The 23,385-nt window shown below is 46.3% G+C and overlaps 1 protein-coding gene across 2 annotated transcripts; it reads right to left on the reverse strand.

Moving 5' to 3' along the window:
- Positions 1-238: 238 nt before the first annotated feature.
- Positions 239-22,971, reverse strand: pcdh10a (protocadherin 10a). Of its 2 annotated transcripts, none has more exons than XM_069165865.1 (5): positions 19,848-22,971; positions 17,926-17,984; positions 17,266-17,372; positions 4,120-4,280; positions 239-1,825 (listed from the first exon to the last, which is right to left on the reverse strand). In XM_069165865.1, exons 1-5 carry the CDS (start codon positions 22,392-22,394, stop codon positions 1,772-1,774), a joined length of 2,928 nt encoding a protein of 975 aa, XP_069021966.1. In that variant the 5' UTR covers positions 22,395-22,971; the 3' UTR covers positions 239-1,771. The 2 variants fall into 2 exon arrangements, with proteins under 2 accessions (XP_069021966.1, XP_069021964.1); XM_069165863.1 differs by having other exon boundaries at positions 3,879-4,280.
- Between the last annotated feature and the right edge of the window lie 414 nt (positions 22,972-23,385).

Consider the following 23,385-nt stretch of genomic DNA (forward strand, 5'->3'; position numbering starts at 1 on the left):
GTTTATTTATCACCACTTGACCTTTGTGTGTGTGTGTGTGTGTGTGTGTGTGTGTGTGTGTGTGTGTGTGTGTGTGTGCGTGTGTGTGCGCGCAATACTCCGCTCCTCACTGTGTATTGCCTGATTTTGTCCATATGTATCTGTGTCTACCTCTCTTCTGGTAGCGTTGTAAAAACCTTTTGATATCTTGCTGGATTGTGATAGTCCCCCCCCCCCCTTCCCAATCCCTCCCCACCCCCTTTTTCCTGTACATGATCAAATATTCTGCTAGTAAAAATACACAACAGGCCAAAACAACTCAACTGGTGTCTTAGCTACACACAACAAGGCCCAGCATCTGTAAACGGTGAAAAGTAACAATCAAATAAGAACATCAACTTAATCCGTGGTTGGTGCGAAGGGGTTCGCTCGTGAGGCTGAGCCTCCTTCGGTTTTAATCGATATACGTCTTGATTTTGTAGCACTTGGTATTATTCGATTGAATGACATTATGAGGTGTAGAAACTAACCAATGGTTACACAGTTTTCAGAAAAAAAGTATATTGTATATATATAGTTATATATATAGATTTATATTCATTTATAAGCTTTTAAAATAGCACAGTAAACACTTTGCACACATGATAAACCACTGAATGTGTCTGATTGTTTATGTATAGGCCAAAGGCGTCAAGGGGAACCACCACCCCCCCCCACCCCCCGCGAAAGGATCATTTCACTTTCTCTGCAGTCAGCTCAGGAAGGAACTTTTTGAACCGTTAGTTACAACTTCGAGAAACGAGAACATTCATTAGTGTTTTTTTTTTTTATTTGATCAACTGAACAATGAGCTGCTTTTTTCTTTTTTTTTTTTTCCTCTGCAGGGTTTTTGTTCGAATCTCCTTCCTGAGGTGGCTCGACTCGAAAAAGAGGACTGAACCCGGCTTCTGGACCGCACGTTTCCCGTCTGTAACTGTAAGTTGGAATACTTTTAGAGTCTGCACACTTTAACCACACAGTAAGAACAACGGAAACAAAAAAGAGAAGTTATATAAAGACAGTCAAGTCAAAAAACCGGAAATACAGAATTTTATAGTACTGCACATTATCTCTGCTCGACCCCACGTCCTTCGATTTTTTTTTTTTATTTTTTATACCTGTACAACACCTGCTCGCACTCCGTCTAATTGTCTCTCGCTGAGTCTTTCGCTGTCCCTCCCCTCCCCCTCCCACACGGTCTCTGTACAGCTGGCTTAGTGGTGACCATAGAAATAGCTAAAGGGTTCCATGTGACGTTGGTTGTTGAAGTTTGTACAGAAACATTAGTTTTTTTTTCTCTTCTTCATGTAAACAGGCACACACAGATTTCTAGAGGCTAAGTCCTCAAGTCAAAAAAAACCCCAAACCCCCCCCAAAAAACTAAAAAAACCACCTCCTGTGAGATAATCGGTCCGTCTTCGGCTCGCTCGCTTTGTACTCCTCTATTTGTTCCAGTTCCTTTCTTCTGTCTGCTGATGACATTATAATCTTCATCATGGTTGAGAGTCTCGGCCCCGGTCTCAGTCCCGCTGAGAGAAATAAGGCCTTGGATTGCTCCTTAGTTATCTCGAGGTTTACAGCTACTCAGTATTTATTTCTCCTCCCTTCCCTCCGCGGCCGCTGCCAAGGCTTCGTTACAGTTCGCCACCCAAGATAATGAAGTTGAACCAAGGTTGCTGTTGTCCAGGTTGACATTTAGTTTCGTTCCATTTCGCTGTCTCTAGCATCAGTGTTGGTGGTCTCGTACAGAAATTCACGCTGTCTCCGACAGGTCCACGTGGAACGAGCTAGCAAATCCTTTTGCGGGCTGAAAGAGACAAGAGAACACACTCGTTAAGACAAATGACACCCTTTCCCTCGAGGCTTTTTTAGTGACACAATCGGCTCGAAATATCATCCTCCTGAAGGATACGTGCCACAAAGAACTCCTTGTGAAGTTATTTATACACCCTGAAGGCCGGTCCTCACAGCATAATTGTAAAACTAATTTGGGAATTGGGTAAAAAAAAACATGTCCATCAGTGAAGATGAATGTTCAAAATTTGGTGTCTACATAATGCATGCATAGAAAAATACAAAGAGCTCTAATTGCTTCATTAATTATCTATAAATGGATCATTAAACATTTATAAATGCTTTATCAAGGCAACCCTGGTGATCAGAGCGCTGCCATAGTGGCACACAATGCTATTTTTAAAAGTAGAACATAATGCCCTTTGGTTATTAGAGCCTCAGCCTCTGGGAGTATTCTCCTGTTTTCATAGACTGATGAGCAGCAGACCCCTTTGCTGTGGCAGAGCTGTGGGGTCCATTTATTTCAACAGAGCAGAAAAAAGAAAAAGAAAAAAATCGTACATCAAAAAAAGTAAATTGAAATAAAATAAAGTTTTGGACCGAGCGAATATGGAGTGCATTTATCCTAACCCTGCGAGGCAGACGAGATGAGCAGACGTGCAGGCAGCTATATTTGGAGCAAAACAGGCTCCAGCACCTAAAGGCTAAATACCAATTATTTTTCACACAGACCTGATGTGCAAGAGGAAGATTGCTTGGCTCTGTTAAGTTACAAACAGGGAGGGGAGGAAAGAAAGAAAAGAAAAAAGAAGCAGGTTATGGTGCTCATCGTTTACCTGTTAGACAGCCCCACAGTCGGCATGCAGTATCATGGAGGATGGCGGGTTAACATGGCGGTGACTTGACTGGAAATGACTTCTCCACTGAATGTGTATATCGAATCCATTCTCTACTCTTAGAGCTAATAGAATATTCATGTAATGTGGGAGCTTGGAAAGCAATTGACGGCAGCATGAAGTGTCCTGCCACTCTTTTTTTTTTTTTTTTTCCTCCTCTCTCACTAAAGAATCACTTTCAGAAATTGAATTTGACACCAAAAGGATATCAATATGTTTCAGTGGTCAAATTAGATTTACTCTTTTTCTGTAATAGTTTCCTTTCTTCCTCGCATGAAACTTGTGTGCGAGACTTTTCCCAACTGAAGAATCTTGACCTTGTGGTTGACAGCCCAACTCACCAACCCTTCTTCATGTCGGGCATTGATCGGCAGGCAGGCGAGTATATGCGCTCAAGAATTCCTTTTTAGAACAAAATGGGCTTCAGTCCTTGTGAAAAAGAAGAAGAAGAAGAAGAAGAAGAAGAAGAAGAAGCGTGGGTTGTGTATTTCACCCTTTGAGCTATTCAGTAGGGAAGTCATCGAGCTGAACGGCTGTTCAGCAAATGGAAAAAGATGTCCTTTAAATCATGAGATGATCTGTCTTTTATTTCCTCTCTGTGCGCTCCAATCGTGTTTTGTCCGCAGTTTTAATTGTCGGTGTGTGAAAATGGCTTTGGTAGAAACATGAAGTGTGCTTGTGTCGATGACCTTTGCTTATATGAGCATCAGATAAAAAGGATTTTTGAAGGGGGTGGGCGGGGGAATTTAGAGAAATGTAAAAATAAAAGAAAGAAAAATGGGCCACAGCAGATTAACTGGAGTCCAATTCAAATTGAGTTTATTTTAGAATAAGTCACATGATTACAAGCAGCATTAAGGGGTTAGGGTGGGGTTAGATAAAAAAGGTTTTTTTTTTAGGTGGGTTTTGGAGAAGGGGAGTTAGCCATAGATTACATTTTTACATTCGACAAAAGAAAGTATAATTTACATAAAAAAAACAATACAACAAAACATAAAGCCGTGTTTTTTCAAAACTCCTTCAAAATAGAAGAAATCAAAGTTGATGAACAACATAAAAAAGTCCAGATCAGAATCAAGAGACAGATTCATGGTCCCCTCCTTTTTTAGTATCTGTACTGGACCAGACCGAAGTCATAAGGTTCCAGGGATTTTTCATACTGATACTCACAGAGAAAGGTGGGTTTGTATGGTAGGGTCCCCCTATCATACTCTTTCCTCTCTAGCGTGCTGGAGCTGTACTGCTGCTGCTGCTGCTGCTGCTGCTGTTGCTGATGGAGGTGATGGTGAAGGCTGTGGTGTGACTGTGACCTTTGGCCGTCCTTGCCAAAGGTGGAGAATGACCTATCGTTGGACGAGGCGGCGGACGAGGTCATGGTGAGTTGGTCAGGGAGGTTGACGGAGGAGGGTACCTCAGTGTCGGGCAGCGTGGCGTCCATGCCGGGCACGTGCAGGTTGCTGCGGTAGTCCGGCCCCTGGCGCCCGTCCGACGGCACGAAGGACGGCATCCAGCAGCGGTCCGAGTGACCCAGGGCCTTACACTCCTCTGTGCAGTTGGAGAACAGGTCGGCGCCTGCAGGCGAAGGGGAGGGACACAGATGGAGGATGGAAAGTGGTGGCGAGGTAGGGAGAGAAGCCGGAAAATGTGGATTTGCGTCGATGGAAGGGATAATAAGTTAAAAAAAAAAAAAAAATGGAGAAGGGGATCATGAGAGGAGAAAGCGGCACGGATATTTGGAGTGGAAAGAGCGAGATGGAGGAAGGAGAACCAGAAGAGGGAAACACAAGTTAGCAATCATTTGCCAATGTCGCGAGCAGAAAAAGTGCAGCAAAAGCTATTCATCAAAGAGACAAGGCCAACATTGATGAAGCGAATTGTTTGTTTTCCTCCTCACCCTATTCATTCCGAATGAAATGTGCAATCAAAGTGATGTGGTGTTGCGAAAACATTTCATCCCCCCTCACCCCACCGGCCCTCCCTGCCCCCCCCCCCCCCCCCCCTCCTTCCTCCATGTCAACATCCTCAGACTCACAATTGATTTTGAAACTCCGAGACAAAAATGTGAATCCATATTCTATCATCCTCACACACACACACACACACACACACACACAAATTATAATTATCTGAAGAAGTGTGCCACAAAACCTCCAACAAAATATTCACTGGCTGTTTAATCACACTTCTAATGTCAATCATCCGCCATACAACCTCGACAAAGTGTGTAATTGAGAGACAGCTACTGCGGAAAAACAAAACGTCGACAGAAGAAATGATCAAATTAACATCTGAAATGATATAATAGAATAACAAACACGCGTACACACACGGAGAGAATGAAAGAGGTACCAGTTATGTTAATTACACTCTCTTAGAGAGCATAAAGAGAGAGAGAGTGTGTGTGGGGGGAGGGGAGAGGGGAAGGGGGGGGGGGGCAGACGAATACGAGAGATTATAAAAGAACAAAATACATGAACAGAGTCATCATAGTAATGAGACCCTGCAGCAGTTTTTTCCCGTTTTTTTGTTTCTTTTTTCCCGTCAAACTGGTAACTTCGTTGAAAAAAAAAAAAAAAAGGAAAAAAACGGACCTTGGGATGGTTGCGATCAAAGCGGGAGACGATCAGTTCAGGACGAGAGGAGGGGAAGAGTCGCGTTTCATCAGGAAAGACAGAAACAAAGAAAGCGGACAATCTGTAATCTGTAATTCCCCGAAGGCTGAGAGGGCTCCAGATCAAAGGGTCTACTTACACAAATCTATTCTACCGATCCATCCCACTGATAACGCCACTGCTCCTCTTTTACTAAAAGCGGGCACAAACAACGTAACGTAAGCGCACATATCAATACATATTAGGCTGCAGAGACACAGGCTCAATGGGGAATACCGTAGATCACTTTTAATAAGCAGAACAGATCAATACAATTATTTAAATAAAGAAATATGATCGTATAAAAGAGCTTTTTGGAAAGAAAACATTTTTGCCCATCCCCTCCACATGCTACCCTCCCTCCCCTTGCATATTAACACTAATCCTCCAAACATCAGCCTGTCATGGATTACAGATTATCTGAAACCTGCACAGAAGAAAGTGTCACTGGTTGGTAAAAAAAAAAAAAAAAAAGAGTGCACATTGTTTGTTCCGTCAGACTGGAAGCTGCCGCCGTACCAGTCTGCGTATTTCAGACACGTTCCTACAAAATGATGCCAATTTAACAAAAAACTCAAAACTTCAAAAAACAGTGTAAAGTTGCCCGTATTAACTAAAAAAACAATGAGTTAATGAACCAGCAGCGCCGTCGACGGTGTGTGAACTTGTTTTTGCCCGTCAGGAGACACACACTCCTACAGATGTCACTCAGTGCAGAGACTTACTCCCGTCTACTCTGCATGTTTCAGCAGATTTAAAGTAATTAGTTACGCCTATAGTCGGCTAAAAAAGATGCTTAAAGAAAACATCTGTGTAAAATAATGCAGTAAAGCGCAGATCTACTTATAGTGAAGATAGAAATCCGACATAATCTATTATCTCTATCAAGGAAAGTAAACAGGAATTATATAGAGTTGGTGCATTAGCAATAAATCTGAGATTTAGATGGGATTTGTTGGGGGATTTTTGCTTAGATTTTTTTTCTTCCTATGGAAAGCCGGATAACAAGTTTTAAAATTATTTCTTAAAAGGGAAATGCAACAAAAGAAACCAAACACAAAAACCTTAAAAACTAATAACAATAATTTGTCTGCAAAATGTCAAAGTGAAGGTGTGTTGTCCTGAACTTAACCAATAAAAGATCAAACACTCTGAAAATAATATTTAGGACCAGAACATTGACTGTATATAAAAGTGTTCGTAGCTTCCGATTCTGAAAAATGAGGACGGATGCGGAAGTTCCTTAAGCTGCAATACCACCGAGTACCACCAGAGGTTGTCTCCAGAAAGCCTCCGGCTCCATAGACTCCCATTCAACTAGTCTCATAAAATTCTCGGTCAATAAAAGTTCTCCACCAGTTATCTCAGTGTTGTTAGCTAAAGTCACTTGTTATTAGTTTTCTGTTCGTCCATCTGAAAATAATCCCTCATTAATTAGAAAATAAGCTTCAAACAGCCGTGTTTTCCGGGGGCGTGTCTGTTTGATTGACAGGCCTGTGGTGCAGTCGGGTTTATGTGACGTCGCATCGCTGGGTTTCCAATCAGGTCGGGACCAGCGAGATGGTGAAGGCCATATTTTGAACTCGAGGCTTCATAACAGCCGTTCACAAACTGATGGTTGACGTCAGTGCTGGTTGACGCTCACACCAAAACACACACACACACACACACACACACACACACACACACACACACACTCTCACACACACACTCTCACACACACACACACACACACGACTACCAACTGCAGAGGCATGCCGTTGGCTCAGACCTTCCACTGTGACAGTTTCTATTTTGTGTGTGTGTTTTTGTGGACCGCTAATTCAGGGCCTCACGGGGGAGCGACCAGAGAGCCAGAGGAGACACATGAGGCTCGCAGACAAGAGGACAGCGAGGGCCAAACAGACGTGTGGGGGAGGGAGGAAGGGAGGAAGGGAGGCAGGGAGGCAGGGGGGAAAGTCACAGATTTCAGACAGAGACAGCAGGCGGGAGAATCGGCAAGACTGCGGGAACCATAAGGAAGCAGAGGGAAGACCTGGGCGGGGGCACAGATGGAAGGAGCACCGGCCAGAAACGGACGGGGGTGGGAGGGGGGAGGCAACCGATCCTCACACATGGGGGTGAGAGCGGGGTGAGACGGAGGCGGGCGGAGAGGGCGAGGACTTGGATTTACCAGACGAGAAGTTAAAAATATCCAATTCGACATAAGCTTCTATGTATTTTAAACCCGCTCATGCCGAGACGTCATCAACGGCTCATCAGGTGACTGTTCAGGGTCATGTGGGGTCTTTCCCAACTTATTAAGACAAATAAATGTGGACAATGTCAGAAAGAGTTGATTATATCAGATAAGAATCAACAGTGTTGGCTCATTCTCCAATGGGACACTTAGAAATCACCGTGAACCTGCATCTCGCTTTCACTTGAGTAAAACTGCAGAAAAAAGGGAGATTTAGGAAAAAAAAAAAGAAGCTCTGCGGATAAGAGCCGATAACTACCTGATTTAATATTTTACTTAATATTTCATGTTTTATTCATCATCTTTTTAAGACATCAGCTGTCTCTTCGGTTTGTTTATCCACCCCCACCCCTCCGTCTCGTCTGTCTGCCCCACAAAATAAGCAGCACTCGGTGCTTTTGGCTGCCAAAGGGTTCGTTTCTTTTTTATCACCACGTAGCGCAGGAGGGATGTGGTTACGTAGGAGCAGGAAAAAAAAAACAAAAACATGACTCGGTGGAGGAGAAAAACGCATTCGACGCTATCTAAACAAAAAAAAACCTACAACATGGGGCCGGTTGCGTGGGGGGGGGGGGGGCGGGGGGGGGGGGGTGGGGGGGAGTGCTCGAGGAGATCGGCAGTCAAATGATGATTCAGGTTTTGAGTGGCATCTACTTGAATGTAGCCTCCGCTTCACCCCGGGAGCTAATGTATGTTTATGGTGTCTGTAAAGGTTGGGCACTTATAAATCAAGGTGTTTTCTGCTAATTCCCACCTCGTAGGCCTTTTGCCCTTTTAATGGACTTTTTCGCAAATGAATTTCCTCCTCGGGACACAGGAGGACATCGACCTTTCCGGGGCGCCCTCCAATCATCTCCGGGTGGATAAAAGTACCCACAATATGCACACGCTTGGAAAATGTGCAAAAACAAATCAGCAGAAAAGGCCGAAGCACAGGTGCAAAAAAATAAAAAAATAACTCAAACACAACTCTGCAGAAAGCACGTGGATACACAAACCCACACCTGCATGCAGAGAGGAAGTAAGTTAACTCTGCAGGATTAAGAGAAAGCGCCGTTTGTTCCATATTTTCCGCTCATATCTCGGTATATTATTAAGCAGGCGCACGGCGCTCCGGAGATGATGTGTAAATATAGTCTGCAGCAGTCTCTGTTTACCGTATATCAGGCGCCGGAGAAACTCATGTCACAACTTCCAAACTACTGTGATTTATTTTTTTATCTTTCTTTTTTTCTTTTTTTTTTCGCCTGCCGGCTCACTCACTAAGAAAACGCCAACGTCAACACATATGTTTGCGCGCACACACACACACACGCGCTTAAAAATACCCTCTTAATGTGGCGATATGCAAATATGTACGCAAGTAAACAGACAGACAGACAGACAGACAGACAGACAGGCGGTGCGCGCACACACATGACACCGAGTGGCTGTTGATCCCCGTGAAGCACCTTCTCCTCCTCGGGCAGGAAGCAAAACAACAAGCAAAACAGTGACTGGCAATGACAGGCCCTGCCAGCAGCCCTATCTCTCATCGTGACCTCATCAGCCAGAGAACGAACACACACACACACCACACACACACACACACACCACACACCACACACACACACACACACAGACAGACAGACAGACAGATAGGAGGGGATGTAAACGATGCTGTACAATACAAAAACAATCTACTTGTTAATAAGCAATCAGCACTTCTGTTCTTTTTTTCTCCCCACTTCCTCTTTTTTCTTTTTTTTTCTCACCCCCATTACATCTCGGCGTGTTTCTGAAATCCCTCGTCAGAGTGATTTGACTAATTGCGCTGTCTGACATACATCCAGCAAGTTGGGAGCGGAGAAATGAAAGAAAACAAATCCCGGGAAAACACGAGGCCTCGTTTGAATCCACTTTGCGGGGTTGTATTTATCTGCTGCGCTCCCTCCGTCTCCATCAGTCCCTCTCTGTCTTTTTCTGTCACATTTAATCCTCTCTGCTCCTTTCTTCCTTCTCTTTATTCTTTTTTTTCCCTTTCCTCATCCCTCAGGTAGAGGGTGTCTTCTATCCTTCTACCTCTGCGTTTCATCTCGTCCTCCACCGCTCCCGGAGAGAGTACAAGACACAAAACGTCAATATTTGGACAGCAGTGCAGGAGGGCAGGGGAGTAGTGTAGCTTCCTTACACGAGTTGGCCGGTGAGGCCATGATGAGTAAACCAGAGACCTCCCAGGGCCAAAACAGAACAAGATGGCTCCCACCACGTCCAGCGATGACAGACAGAGACAGAGTTTCTGCCTCAGCTCCCATTTTCAATGTTTGTCACACAGTAACTGAGCTGGGAAAGAGGAGCCAAAATGGCTACTTAGCCTATAAGTGTCTGATTAATGTCACTTTTATAACGCTTCTGGATTAACACTTTATTGATCCTTGTTGATCCTTGTTTTGTGTGCTTTAGAAAAACTCAGGGAAGTTTAAGGTTATCTTCCAGCTGGCAGTCAGAATCGGATTCGTGTGCATATCTGATTGGTCCGAGGAAGTCGAAACAGAAAATTGCTTGTTTGCAAATTCATTTGAAGTCTGACCGCTCTAATCAGATTATATCATAATTTTATTTCGATGCCTCGTGAAAGAGACATGGCCGTTAGTGAGTCACTGCTGGTCCGTCTCTCCGTCTCCTCGTTGGACAGCGATACTGGCTCGGTGAAATAAAGCAGAGCGGACTGATGCTGCCTCATTGTTTTTTATATAACCTACGTCGCCATGCAGTAAACAAAACCAGCCCATTTCATTACTTTTCCACTTTGGTTTGTTTATGTCAACTACTTCTACTTCAGGGCACAATATCATCACTATAGCAACCGAAGTGGATCCGATCTCTTGTAATGTCGAACACGGAGAGTCAAGTAGGACTTTAAACAAGTAGCTGTACACATTCGGATGTACTGTAGACACCGAGACCTCCTGACTGCACCATTAAAACATTTACATTTTTATTTGGTTTATTTTCTTATTTCTGGTCCTCATTTCTGAGGTTACGTAGTTTTAAATTTAACTCACCAATGCTACAATGAAATGCAAAAAACACACAAGGACTACGATGGAGGACTGTAAACAGACGGTCGCCCCGTCATCTAAACCCGAGGTGTCCAACCTGTAGCTCGGGATCTACCAGTAGCTCACCACACATTTCTGAGTAGCTCACAGAAGGGGGGTCCCAATCGTAGATACAACACCGGGTTATCCCAGTTATATCTTGTAATAGAACGCTTTATTTGAACCCTTTCAAACCAGTTTGGCCACACAAGAGTTGCGTGTACCGCAGCAGGCGTTTAGGGAACATCTCTGTAATTGTATATACAAGAAAATACCTCCTTCGATTCAAAATGTAAAGAAGAAAAAAAGCGCATGCTGTTGAATTGAAGCTGTTGTTATGAAGAAATTCCATTTTGTTCACATAAAAGAAGCTGATTCAGCCGGTTCGGGTGGAGCTCAGCTATGTGATTAAATGTTACTTAACATGAGTAGCTCTCGAACACTTTTAGTTTGTCAAATTAGCTCTTAGAGGAAAAACAAAACTCTTGATCTCAACCGTGTTTGTGATTGTTGACCGAAGCTGCTCAGCAGAGCGTTTATTCTCACATAAGTAAAGTTTAGGGTGGTTTCATGTTGCATACATTTAGCCTTTTATTAGCCTATCACCTTCAGAGACACTCTCTGACGAGCTAATTGCAGCAGGAAGGGCGAGCTCAGATTGAGTAGCTAAATCACTTTAATTCGGAAGTAACAAAGACAGGAAATGTCATTTAAGAAAACATCAGATGTTGCATTTACGCATCTCCACATCTCAGTGATCAACTTGCTGCTGTCGACATTAAGGAACAAGCCAAAACTACAAACAGTCCAGACTCCTTGCTTGTGTCCTTGTATGATGCATTCATGCACCAAACTGATGTTCTGTATGTTATTACAGACGAGAACGGGTAGCTACCGGCCACAGATCAGAAGACCACTGCATGGAGCATCCTCACATCAGACTTTATGGGCTTTTTTTTTCTCTCGTCATACAGCCGGAGCAGATGTTCCCTGACATTAATTATCTGGACAGAGCGGATGTTCTGTGTGTTACTCATGGCCAAAGCATGTTTATGACTCCTGTTGACTTTGCTGAGATTTCCATTAGTCTTCCTGCTTCACATTCAAGTTTCCGAGGCCTTTTTCTTGTTTTGTTTTTTTATTTCTCTGAGGCAACAAGGAGGCAAGGCAAGGCAAGTTTATTTGTATAGCACATTTCAACAACAAGGCAATTCAAAGTGCTTCACATAAAACCATTAAAAGCATCTTTCTCCCTTTTCTTTTTCTTTTTATCTTGTCTTTCCAACAGATTCAGATGTGCGACCATGAGGGACACTTGTGTCCTCTTTTTCATCCATTTCAGGGTTGGAAACACAATTAGTTCATTCAGAAGAGCACATCCTATTTATTCCCCAAGAGGATATTCATCAGGACGCTCGGCAAGATGTTTGAGAGTATTTGATAATCATTGCAAGACCAGCTCTTGTTGTGGTTTTCATTCATTTTTACGCAGAATATTTTCTTCCGTCAGCCTTTATAAAGCTACAAAGAGGCCACAGAAACTGGAACATTCTTAATAGCTTGTTTTGGAAGAATCTAAGTATTCTTCAATTAGTTAATCAAACTTGTTGCCAGATCTCTCTGTCCCTTTCTCTACTCCGTCATTTACTTTTACTCATATTCAACAAACTAGTCGGGTCAGACAAAGACATAAAACCTCAACCCGTTACAGACAAAGTGCAAATGGCTTTTTTAATGGGTGAAAAAACATTTGTATCCTGTTTGTTGTTGTACATTTTACTTTTAGCTCTTTCCTCTGCTGCTGGGTTTTGAAGGCCTCATTGTGAATCTGCTCTGTAATTCCTGTAAACTTCTACCATGGCCCTGATCTTTTTGAGGTTGTACATTTTTGAAAGCATTCTGCTCTCATTACTTCTTGTGAAGCGATCGGGCTTTTCCTTAATTTGACGCTTTGCTGCTTTTATTTGTTCTGTATGATACTAAACTGAATATCTTCTGGTTTTGGACTGTCTGGGTAACGCGGCTCGTATGAGCATTTGCACAGTCGCTCTGAAGGGCGGACCAATCAGCGGCAAGTGTCCGTGGTTATCCACGTCTGTCCCGCCCCCTCCGCCACTATGATTGGACGGCTGGTGATAGTTCCTATCCGTTAACATTTTTGAACTCTCGTTGACTGGAAAATATCGCTGAACGTTCAAGCGTTTCAGATTTTCGGCGCAGAATAAACGGTCAGCAGCAAAACAAGCATTTCTGAGACGACGCTTTTTGTTCTGGGAGACATTTTTTTAACAGTTTTCAGTCAGATTATATACAAACTTAATCGAGAACATGCACAGGCAAACTGACGATGTTCCTGTTTTGACCGCAAGTTTTTCTTTCAAGTGACCTCTTTTATTTTTTTCGTCATTTTATCACTAAGTGCAGTTGTTGTCTTTTGAAGGCCTTTAAAGTTAGTTTTATTACGAGAGCTTTTGAACTTGAACTTGAGACTTTGCTATTGATCTCACCGGCTGCATTTGTATTAATATACCACATTATTTTGACATAAATCCATAATTCTGTACCAACCGGTCGTCCTTCAGCCCCCCCAGTTCTGTCAGCGAGGCCTGTGAGGAGGGAATATCAAAACTCTGTGTGCTAAATTCCTCTGACAGCTCACTGACATGGGAAACTGCAACACGGTGCCCGCCACTAATTCATAATCAGCCATCTAATACACCGTTGCCACAGTGATTTAATTGTCCCATTTGTCACGGCTGTTGTTCTCACCAAAACAAACGTCATGATAATGATCATTTCCAGTCTCCCACCCGTCACACAGCCTTCCACAGCTGATCGAACGTGTCTGAGATGCCACTTTTTCTTTTTTTTTTTTCTTCTCTGCTGAATATTTCATCCTCTTCATATCGGTCACCTTTTTGTTTTCTTTTTTTTCTGGCTCACTCTTCCTGTCATCTCCTATTAGGATGATGAAGGAAATGATGGAGAAAACAGTGCCTAATTTAAAAGGATTGAGAGTGTGGGGATGTAAAAGGTGCTCCGGTAGCTCGATCCAGACACGCTGCTTTTCAGAAAAAAGCCATTTGCCTACTTTTTTTTTTTTAAGTTATCCGGTACTATCCCAGCCTCACAGGCAAGCGTCCCTTTGATTTAAAACCACGTCAGGAGACTTATTTTCTAAAGTGTCAGACGGGCGGCCGAGCGGGAAGCTACGGCAGGTGTAGTTGATGATATGCCAACTGGAAATGGTTTCCCCTCTTGATTTGAAATATTCCGAGGTGCACCAAAAAGGAGAGTGTACCGTGCGGTGGTCCCGTGAGGAAGCCCTGCCTCTACCCCCCCACTCCACACACACACACACACACACACACACACACACACACACGCACACACACGCACACACACCTCTTTGATAATTGCTATGCAAAGGTTCTAGAAATGAATTACTGATCAGCCGAGTGTTGCAGAGAGCCAACGTGTGGGGGAGACAGAATGAAGGATGAGACCTTGCCACAAACCCAGGAAGAGAATGTGTGTGTGTGTGTGTGTGTGTGTGTGTGTGTGTGTGTGTGTGTGTGTGTGTGTTTGTGAGTGTGTGAAGGAGTACACACACACACACACACACACACACACACACACACAGGATTCAAGCACATGTCCAACAGTGACGTCACCTGTCGGTTTGTGAACGGCCGTCATGGATTGTCGAGTTCGGATTTTGGCCTTCGTCATCTTGCTAGTTTGGAGCAGTTTGGAGCTGGTTGTGACCATATTTGGGCGAGGTAGGCGGTGGATCTGATTGGAAACCCAACACTACGTCCCGCCCACCGATAGCCGTAACCTGACTGACAGACACAGCCCTAAAAAACACAGCTTTTTGAAGCTTGTTTTCTAATGAATGAAGGATTATTTTCAGATGGTCGGCCAGAAAACTAATAAGGAGTGACTTTAGCTAACAACACCGAGATAACTGATGGAGACATTTTATTAACTTTGAATTTCATGAGAGAATTTGAATGGGAGTCTGTGGAGCCAGTGGCTTTTTGGAGCCGACCTCTAGTGGCACTCGGTGGTGTTGCAGCTGAAGACAGTCATTTTTCAGACCTGGAAGCTACAAACACTTTTATACACAGTCTACCTTCTGCTCTACTGCGACTAATTAGCGTCACTTTCACAAAAATGCATGAGCGAATCTAACACAGAACTGAAATGAAACAATTGCACAGGCGGTAAGTAAATAAATAGTAACTGCAGTTCTATGAGTAAGTTCGTAGTTTGTTGTAAACAAGACAACGGTAGGGGAAGCACTGAAACAGAAAAATGCACGTTGTCTATAGATGGTCTTGGCTTTGTCGTTTGGCTGCCTACTTAGGAATTCAGCACAAAACTCATATAAGCAGCAGCCTACAATAACATGAGCAGACACAGCATGCGAGCCACACGAGACAATAACGTTCCAATCCCAATATATCACGGAGGCATAAATGAGCACCAAGTATGTCTGTACAGAGGAAATACATACCTGGCAGATTGCCAAGCAGTAGCTACCACTCGCCTCTTAAACTGAATCTCATTTAAGCTTCTCAGAGCTGCGTCTCTAAGGAGAGTGCCTTCTCAACACAGACATCATCACTGAGCCTTGTTTTCTCCTCGACAAAACACACACACACACACACACGCGAGCAGATTACAGAGAGGGATCACGTATACACCTACATATTAAATCAGATAATGGTATACGTTTACAGCCACACACACACCCACTCTGTCTGGTTTTGTTTACAGAAGTCTCTGAAACTCAAGTGTCCCTCTTTCCAAAATACCAGTCGTGTGATATTACCTCCCATGGAGTGGTAAGCTGTTCCTTTCTAAATCCAACATGATGAACAAATGTTGGTTTCCCCATATGAAATACAGAGCACAGCACCAACCGCGTCCACTCCCAGGCCGGAGCCAAATGAGCACGCTCGGAGCCAACTGAAAGCTGAGGAAACATGTTACTGGTTCAGAAATTCAGGCCTGTAAACTAGTGCGAGCTAACCAGCAGGAATGAATTCAAGACAGTTTTGCCAGATAGAATAAGTGTCGAAATACAGACTCAGGCACGGAGATCAACGTCAGGGCTGATTTCCTAATGAAATCTGGGACTACCTGCTCGCTGAATATGTTAGGATGCTTATCACATATCAGCCATATACGCTCCTGTTTCCTTCCTTTTGAGTATTCTCCTCTATAGTCGGATGTTTAGTAGTGCAGGACATGCTTGAAAAACAGCCCAACTCTGCATGACTGTTCCAGATATTCACATCTGATGGAGAGTTGCCAACTCCGGAATGTATTGTGTGTTAATATTTATTTCACAAAACAATTTGTTCCTGATAAAGAAAATAAGGGAGCTTTTCCTTTTTCTTTTTTGGACTGCTTCCAATTCTACATTTCAGTCTTGCTCAGTTTGACCTCCCCGGCCTGTTTCACGAGTGAGGCCAGGGAGCGACACTTCCACTGCTGCACACTGGCTCTCTATTTTGGCTCTCTTCATTAATAATGTCAAACATAGCGGAGCCTAATGAGGGGGCCATTTCCTATCCTACAACACCTATCTGATCTCTTCTATTTGTATTCCCGGCGCTGACATGATATTTGGCAGGCTCCGGTCTAGACATGGGTCTCACACGTGCCGTGCGGAACAATCCCTCAGCAGGAAAGGGCAGTTCAATATGAAATGAGATTTTTGTATTGCTCCACTTTTTGGCTGACTCTGCTTTGATCAATAAACAGGTACTGGCCTAATAGACTTTCAGAAAGAGCAAGAAGCGGCTTATGATAAGACCTTAAAGCCTCATCCAAAGAAATCTTCTGAAATGAGAGTGGGTAAATACACCCGAGGTGAGAGACTGAATGTGGAAACGCTCGCTAATTCTGATATTTTACGTTTTGCCTCAGCTGATGCCAAACCCACAAGGACTTGGCCAACGAAAACAAAGAATGCTAAAGCTACTAATGTGTTTGATCAGCTGGATCTATAACCAACAAAGGCAGTACAACACGCAGACTGTGAGGCTGATTGAAATGCTCCTCATTATATCAATTTAGCCTCCACGCCGCTTCCTTTCACTTGAGTGAACCTATTGATTTGTGCCACTAAAGCACTGCAGGCCTCACGCTGCCTCGCCGCGAGTCGCTGTCCTTTCAGCACCACTCGGTGCCGAACCAGCAGCGGGGTTAGAAAGGGAGAAGGGGGGGAAGCAAAGAGGCAAAAGAAAGAAAAGAAAAGAGATTTGCCCCCCTCCCCTCCTCTCCTCCCTCCCAAATAGTCTCCTCCTCACCCGGCTGTGAAATACAATCAACACCTCTGGGGCCTGTTCATGCCAGCCAGCAACCTCCGAGCTCGGGCCTTCGCACACTCTCAAATTAAGGAAATTAAAAGTCACCGGTCCGCACCAACAGTTCGGCATTATCCCATTCAGTACCGCAAACACACACACAGGATCAGAGGGTGTGTGTGTGTGTGTGTGTGTGTGTGTGTGTGTGTGTGTGTGAGTGAGGGCTGCAATGACGGTGTAATTATGTGATGTGGAGGAACTCACCGGCTGAGTGACCCCGGTTTGTGGCATCGTGGTCACTGTCGCCCTGCTCGCTGTCACCATGACCGCTGTCTTTGGAGCTGACGATGTCGGCCTCTTGGAAAGCCGAACTATAAGAGGAGGAGGGACGTGGGGGTATGAGAGTCGTGAGGAGGTTGAGGCAGAGTGTTGGGACGCAGAAGATGAAGTCAGAGGATGGGGAGGGGGGACGAAAAGAGGGGCAAAGAGAAAGAGAGGCACAGTCAGAAAGCAGCGCCCCATTAATACAGTCACGGTGGCCGTCGAGAGGATAAATTGGATGTTACACATGGCATGTAATGAAATCCAGCATTAGAGCTTTAATAGACGCCGGTCTGTCAGTTATGGGACTGGTGCCAAATTGAAGAGGAGCGGTTATGGATACATTGGGAACCATGTAGCCTCTCAAAGCCACAATTAACAATGCGGAAGATATGGGATTCATATTGATGGCTATAATATTCATTTTTATGGATGTGGATCCATGAGGCCTGTTGGATGTTACAGGTCCTCTGATTGTTGGATGGTATGTGGCTCACTAGGCTCTGTTCATGTGGTGATAATTCAGTGAGTGCTCGTGCATGTGTGTCACAGTGTGTGTGTGTGTGTGTGTGTGTGTGTGTGTGTGTGTGTGTGTGTCGCTACCTGTTGACACGTCTGGGTCTGTCCACCAGGTAGCTGAGCTCTGCTCGTTGGTGTTTTGTCTGGAGAAACGCACAGAAACACACGTGTGAAACCAAGTAGACACATGAATATACACGAGAGAAGGAGGTTTAAATAAGAGGAACACGTAATGAATCAAACGTGCATTCTCTGGTTGTCAACTGTGTTTAAGAGAAGCTGTGGTAGCGCGAGGCGGGGGTGGCGGACGCTGCTCGCATCCACTCGGTGAGTGAGTAGGCGAGAGGAGACGAGAGCGAGGGGGACGGAGTAGGTGGGGGGAGAGAGAGTAGGTGGGGGGAGAGAGAGTAGGTGGGGGAGAGAGAGTAGGTGGGGGGGAGAGAGTAGGTGGGGGAGAGAGTAGGTGGGGGGAGAGAGAGTAGGTGGGGGGAGAGAGTAGGTGGGGGAGAGAGAGTAGGTGGGGGGAGAGAGAGTAGGTGGGGGGAGAGAGTAGGTGGGGGGGAGAGAGTAGGTGGGGGAGAGAGTAGGTGGGGGGAGAGAGAGTAGGTGGGGGGAGAGAGAGTAGGTGGGGGGAGAGAGTAGGTGGGGGAGAGAGAGTAGGTGGGGAGAGAGAGTAGGTGGGGGGAGAGAGAGTAGGTGGGGGGAGAGAGTAGGTGGGGGAGAGAGAGTAGGTGGGGGGAGAGAGTAGGTGGGGGAGAGAGAGTAGGTGGGGGAGAGAGAGTAGGTGGGGGGAGAGAGTAGGTGGGGGAGAGAGAGTAGGTGGGGGAGAGAGAGTAGGTGGGGGGAGAGAGTAGGTGGGGGAGAGAGAGTAGGTGGGGGGAGAGAGTAGGTGGGGGAGAGAGAGTAGGTGGGGGGAGAGAGTAGGTGGGGGAGGCGAATGAATGTGTAAATGATTGAGCCGCCCGATGCTGAAACTGAACAACCTTTGTTCGCGGTGCTGCCGTTCCGGGTCGTGAACGGAATACTTAACGCAGCGCAAAGGCAAGACTGTGACTGGCTGTCTGGCTGCGCTCCAGCCACACCGCAATCAACAACAACAACAACAACAACAAAAAAAAAGGGTCCAACTCCACAGCTCCACGAGCTGAGCACATCAAGACCGTTAAGTCACTTCGTCTCCTCCGTTCCTCTGATGATGTTTACCACCTAAACTTTAGAACCTGCTGAGGAAATGTCAACTGCATTTTTTGTGGGAGGGAGGAGGCTTAACGACAAGCAGTTAAAGTCCTCCTGTAACCAAACCTCAGTCAAATGTGCTCTTGACGATATTTTTTTTGCACAACGTTCCTGCTACTTTGATTTATTTATGATCTCGTCCTGCCACTGTATTTCTCAACGATCACTGTGATTATAGGTTCCACAACTTGCACAATATATCACCTAAAATATGCAGATTTGTTTATTTACCTCTGTACGATTGCCTCCATCAGTGCACCCTCGCCTGTGTCTTAATTAATATGTGGGTCAGGTTTAGTCACTATCACTCGATGCAGAATAAATACATTCAAATCAAAAGTGTCTTTCAACCCAGAGGTCTAAAATTTCCAGACACGGTCTCGCTCAGCCTCTCGCGCACGGTGTAAAAGGTTGATCTGACAGCAGTCTATTGCGAATAAAACTAAAAGGCCACTTGAGATTTACCAATTGACACGTCCAATCAGCATTACACATGACAATGATTAAAGGCCACTAAAGCAGAACAGCCAAGTCAATTGCCGATATCTCTCGGAGACTTTTTTTTTTTTTTTTTTTTTTCTTGCTGCGCGTGACCTGAATGGGTAACACGGTTTGACATAAAGGAGACGCAGCTGCTGATGTCCAGAGGAATTATAAAACGAGGTTAACCCTTGAAATTGCGGGGGGGGGGGTTTGCGCACTTTTGACTGCATCTGATGGGGAGTTAAGTGGTGCCCCGGGAAACAGGAGCTGATTCAGTCCTCTCTTACCTCGTTAGAGAGAATACTGCCGTTAGATATGATGTCCGGCTGTTGGTCACTGTAACCGGTGACTATGGCGCCGCAGGGGTTGGTGTGATCCGTGTCCGTGCTGCGCGAGGGGCTGCACGGTTTGAGGAACATCAGATCCGTTTTGGCGGACTCCGGTGTCAGACACACCTGGTAGCAGTAGGAGTTCTGGTTCTGGTGGTGGTGCGAGCCGAACCCCCCTCCCACGCCGCCCACACCAGACTCCTCCACGGGCACCTGACCCACGGGCCCGACCCCTGACGTCACGTTGGTGCTCTGAACTAACATGATGTCGGACTTGCTCAGTTTCTTCTGTTTCCGGCCACGAGCCTGCCTGCTGCAGCACGAGCCGCAGCACAGGCAGCAGTCGCCGGCGAGCAGGCACGTGTACAGGTTGAGCTTCTTGTCCTTTTGGCAGCGCACGGCCAGCACGATCATGGCCAGGAGAAAGATGAAGGAAACGGAGCCCAGGGCGATGATGAGAATGAGGGTGAGGTCAAGGGAGGTCTCTTTCGCCTTGGAGGCTGAGCCGCGATCCCCGCTGCGGCCTTCGACCACGCTGTCCACTAACACTACACTCACGCTGGCGGAGGAGGAGAGGGGGGGCTGCCCGTGGTCCCTCACCTCGATCAGCAGGTCGTAGTAGCCCTGCGGGTCCCGCTTGGGAGAGATCCTGCGGGCCGTCCTCAGCTCTCCCGTCCTCCAGTCCATGCGGAACATCCCCATCTCGTTGCCCCGCAGAATGCTGTAGGACAGGCGTGCGTTCTCGCCATCATCCGCATCCATGGCCACGATGCGCGTGACCAGGTAGCCAGGCTCGGCAGAGCGCGGCAGGTGCTCTTTGGCTGTGCCGTTTTTACCAATAGGGGCTATGACAGAGGGAGCGTTGTCGTTTTGGTCAACTATGATCACATTCACAGTGGCGTTGGAGAAGAGCTCAGCAGCACCTGAGTCCTTAGCCTGGACCATAAAGCTAAACTCCTTCAGCTGCTCGTAATCAAAGGAGCGCAGCGCGTAAAGGTAGCCGGTGTCCTGGTTTATGGATACATATGTGTCCACAGACATGCCCTGTATGTCACACTCCAATATGGAGTAGGTAATGAGCGCATTCTGTCCTATATCGGGGTCCAACGCGCTCACAGCGTGAATGAAAGCACCGGGCACGTTGTTCTCAGTCACATACACATCATAAACAGCCTGCGTAAAACGGGGCGCGTTGTCGTTCTCATCCGAGACGTGCACTTTAATGGACTTGCTGGTAGCGAGTGAAGGCTGACCTTTATCTTTGGCCACCACGGTGATGGTGTACGAATCGGTGTTCTCTCTGTCCAGAGGTCCGTCCGTCACGATGGTGTAGTAGTTTTTAAAAGAGGATTTCAGCTTGAAAGGAACGTCTCCCAGGATCTCGCAGCTCATCTGGCCGTTGTCACCGGAGTCCCGGTCGGCGACGCTGAAAAGTGCGATCACGGTGCCCGGGGCGTCCTGCTCGCTCACGGACTCGGTCACAGTGCTGAAACCGATCTCCGGCGTGTTGTCGTTCACGTCCACGAGTTTGACCAGCACTTTGCAGTGCGCGGGGACCGCATTGGCCCCCAGATCTTTAGCCTGAACATAAATCTGGTGCGTGTTGCTCTCTTCGTAGTCCACCTCGCCCGCCACCTCGATCCTCCCCGTCCTGCCATCAATGTTGAATAAGTCCTTTATCCGCGGGGTGTTGTGACTGCTGAAGGAATAAACTATTTCCCCGTTTTGTCCCTCGTCCACGTCCGTGGCGTTGAGCTGAATGACCAGAGTGCCCACAGGGGAGTTTTCCCGCAGGTTGACCGTGTACACCGACTGGTCAAAGGTGGGCGCGTTGTCGTTGGAGTCCAGAACTTTAACGACCAGGAGCGCCGTTCCGGTCCGCTGAGGGATGCCCCCGTCCACAGCCGTCAGCACGTAGCGGTGCACCGCCTGCTGCTCTCGGTCCAGCGGCTTCTCCAGGACCAGCTCCGCGAACTTGTTCCCGTCGCTCTGCGTCTGCACGTCCAGGTAAAAATAGTTATTATTCGTTATGGCATACGTGCTGAGCGCGTTTGAGCCCACGTCAGGGTCGAAGGCATTCTCCACCGGGAAACGTGTCCCGGGAATCGCGCTCTCTGATATTTCCACGGAAATGTCCGTCTCGGGAAAGCTGGGTGGATTGTCGTTGATATCCATCACCTCGATCTCCACGCGAAAGAGCTCCAGCGGGTTTTCCAGAAACACCTCTAGGTGCAATAGGCACGGAATAGTCTGCTTACAGATTTCTTCCCTGTCGATTTTCTCCTTCACCACGAGCGCGCCGTTCTCTAAGTTCACCTCCAGATAAGGTGTCCGTGAACTAGGCACCGTCTGGAAGCGGCGGGTGGAAAGTTTGGTGATGTCCAGCCCCAAATCCTCCGCAATATTCCCAACCACAGAGCCAGGTTCCTGCTCCTCTGGCACGGAGTAGTGAAGCTGAGAGACCGCTCCATCCAGGATGGAGAGCAGGAAAAAGAACCAAATCATCTCCTCTGCCTCTGTACAAGTGCACTTAAAGACGGGAGGGGGGAAAAAGTGTTAATCCTTTTTCCTACAAGAAATGAGCATTTCCCATTTCCTCTGTCCATAAAAAGGCAGTGAAATAAACAGCAACAAGGCTGTCTGACTCTGAAATTCCTCTCCTCTGCTTCAGGTCAGTGGAACATTGTGTCGTTTCAGCTGTGAGAAGCACAGCCATTTGATCCGAGCTTCTCCGTTTTAATCAATTCTGCACCGGTCTGTGAGTTTTGGCGTCAGCGCAAAACATTGCAGGCTGGAGCCAGGACGCATAGCCAACACTCCCTGTGCACAGAACAGACTGCCCCTTATTCACAGAAAAAAAAAAAAAAGTCACAAAACAAAATAGGAAATCCCACACGAGCAGAAAAAAAGACAGTAAAAAGTCCTATTTACGCAGCGGCGACATCGATAGCACACGTAACTTCTATTAAAAAAAAAAAAAAAGAAAAGAGTGGAGAATAACAAGCCTTCCTCCTATCTTCCTCTGTGAGGATGTAATCACTGCGCCTAAGCGCTCAAAGCGGATGATGTTCTCAGCTCGGCTTCTGTAAGGCGAGTGTGAGCGGCGGGGTTGGTTTTGCGCACAGCTCCTTTCCCCACCAGCCAATGATATTCTCAAACACCGGGTGTAATGGCACCTGATTGGGGCTCCGCAACGCCAGCCAGAGCACACATCGGACCCTCACAACAAAACCAGTTAAGTGCCGCTGCGCTCCTCTCCTCTCCTCTCCTCTTCTCTCCTCTTCTCTCCTTCTCCTCTCCTCTCCTCTCCTCTCCTCTTCTCTCCTCTTCTCTCCTTCTCCTCTCCTCTCCTCTTCTCTTCTCTCCTCTCCTCTCCTCTCCTCTTCTCTTCTCTTCTCTTTTTCTCCTCTCCTCTCCTCTTCCTCTTCTCTTCCTCTTCCTCTCCTCTTCTCTTCTCTTCTCTTCTCTTCTCTTCTCTTCTCTTCTCTTCTCTTCT

This window comes from Embiotoca jacksoni, unplaced genomic scaffold, assembly GCF_022577435.1.
Source record: "Embiotoca jacksoni isolate LCO1_2020_lvr unplaced genomic scaffold, fEmbJac1.0.p SCAF_36, whole genome shotgun sequence".
Classification (NCBI taxonomy): Eukaryota; Metazoa; Chordata; class Actinopteri; family Embiotocidae; genus Embiotoca; species Embiotoca jacksoni.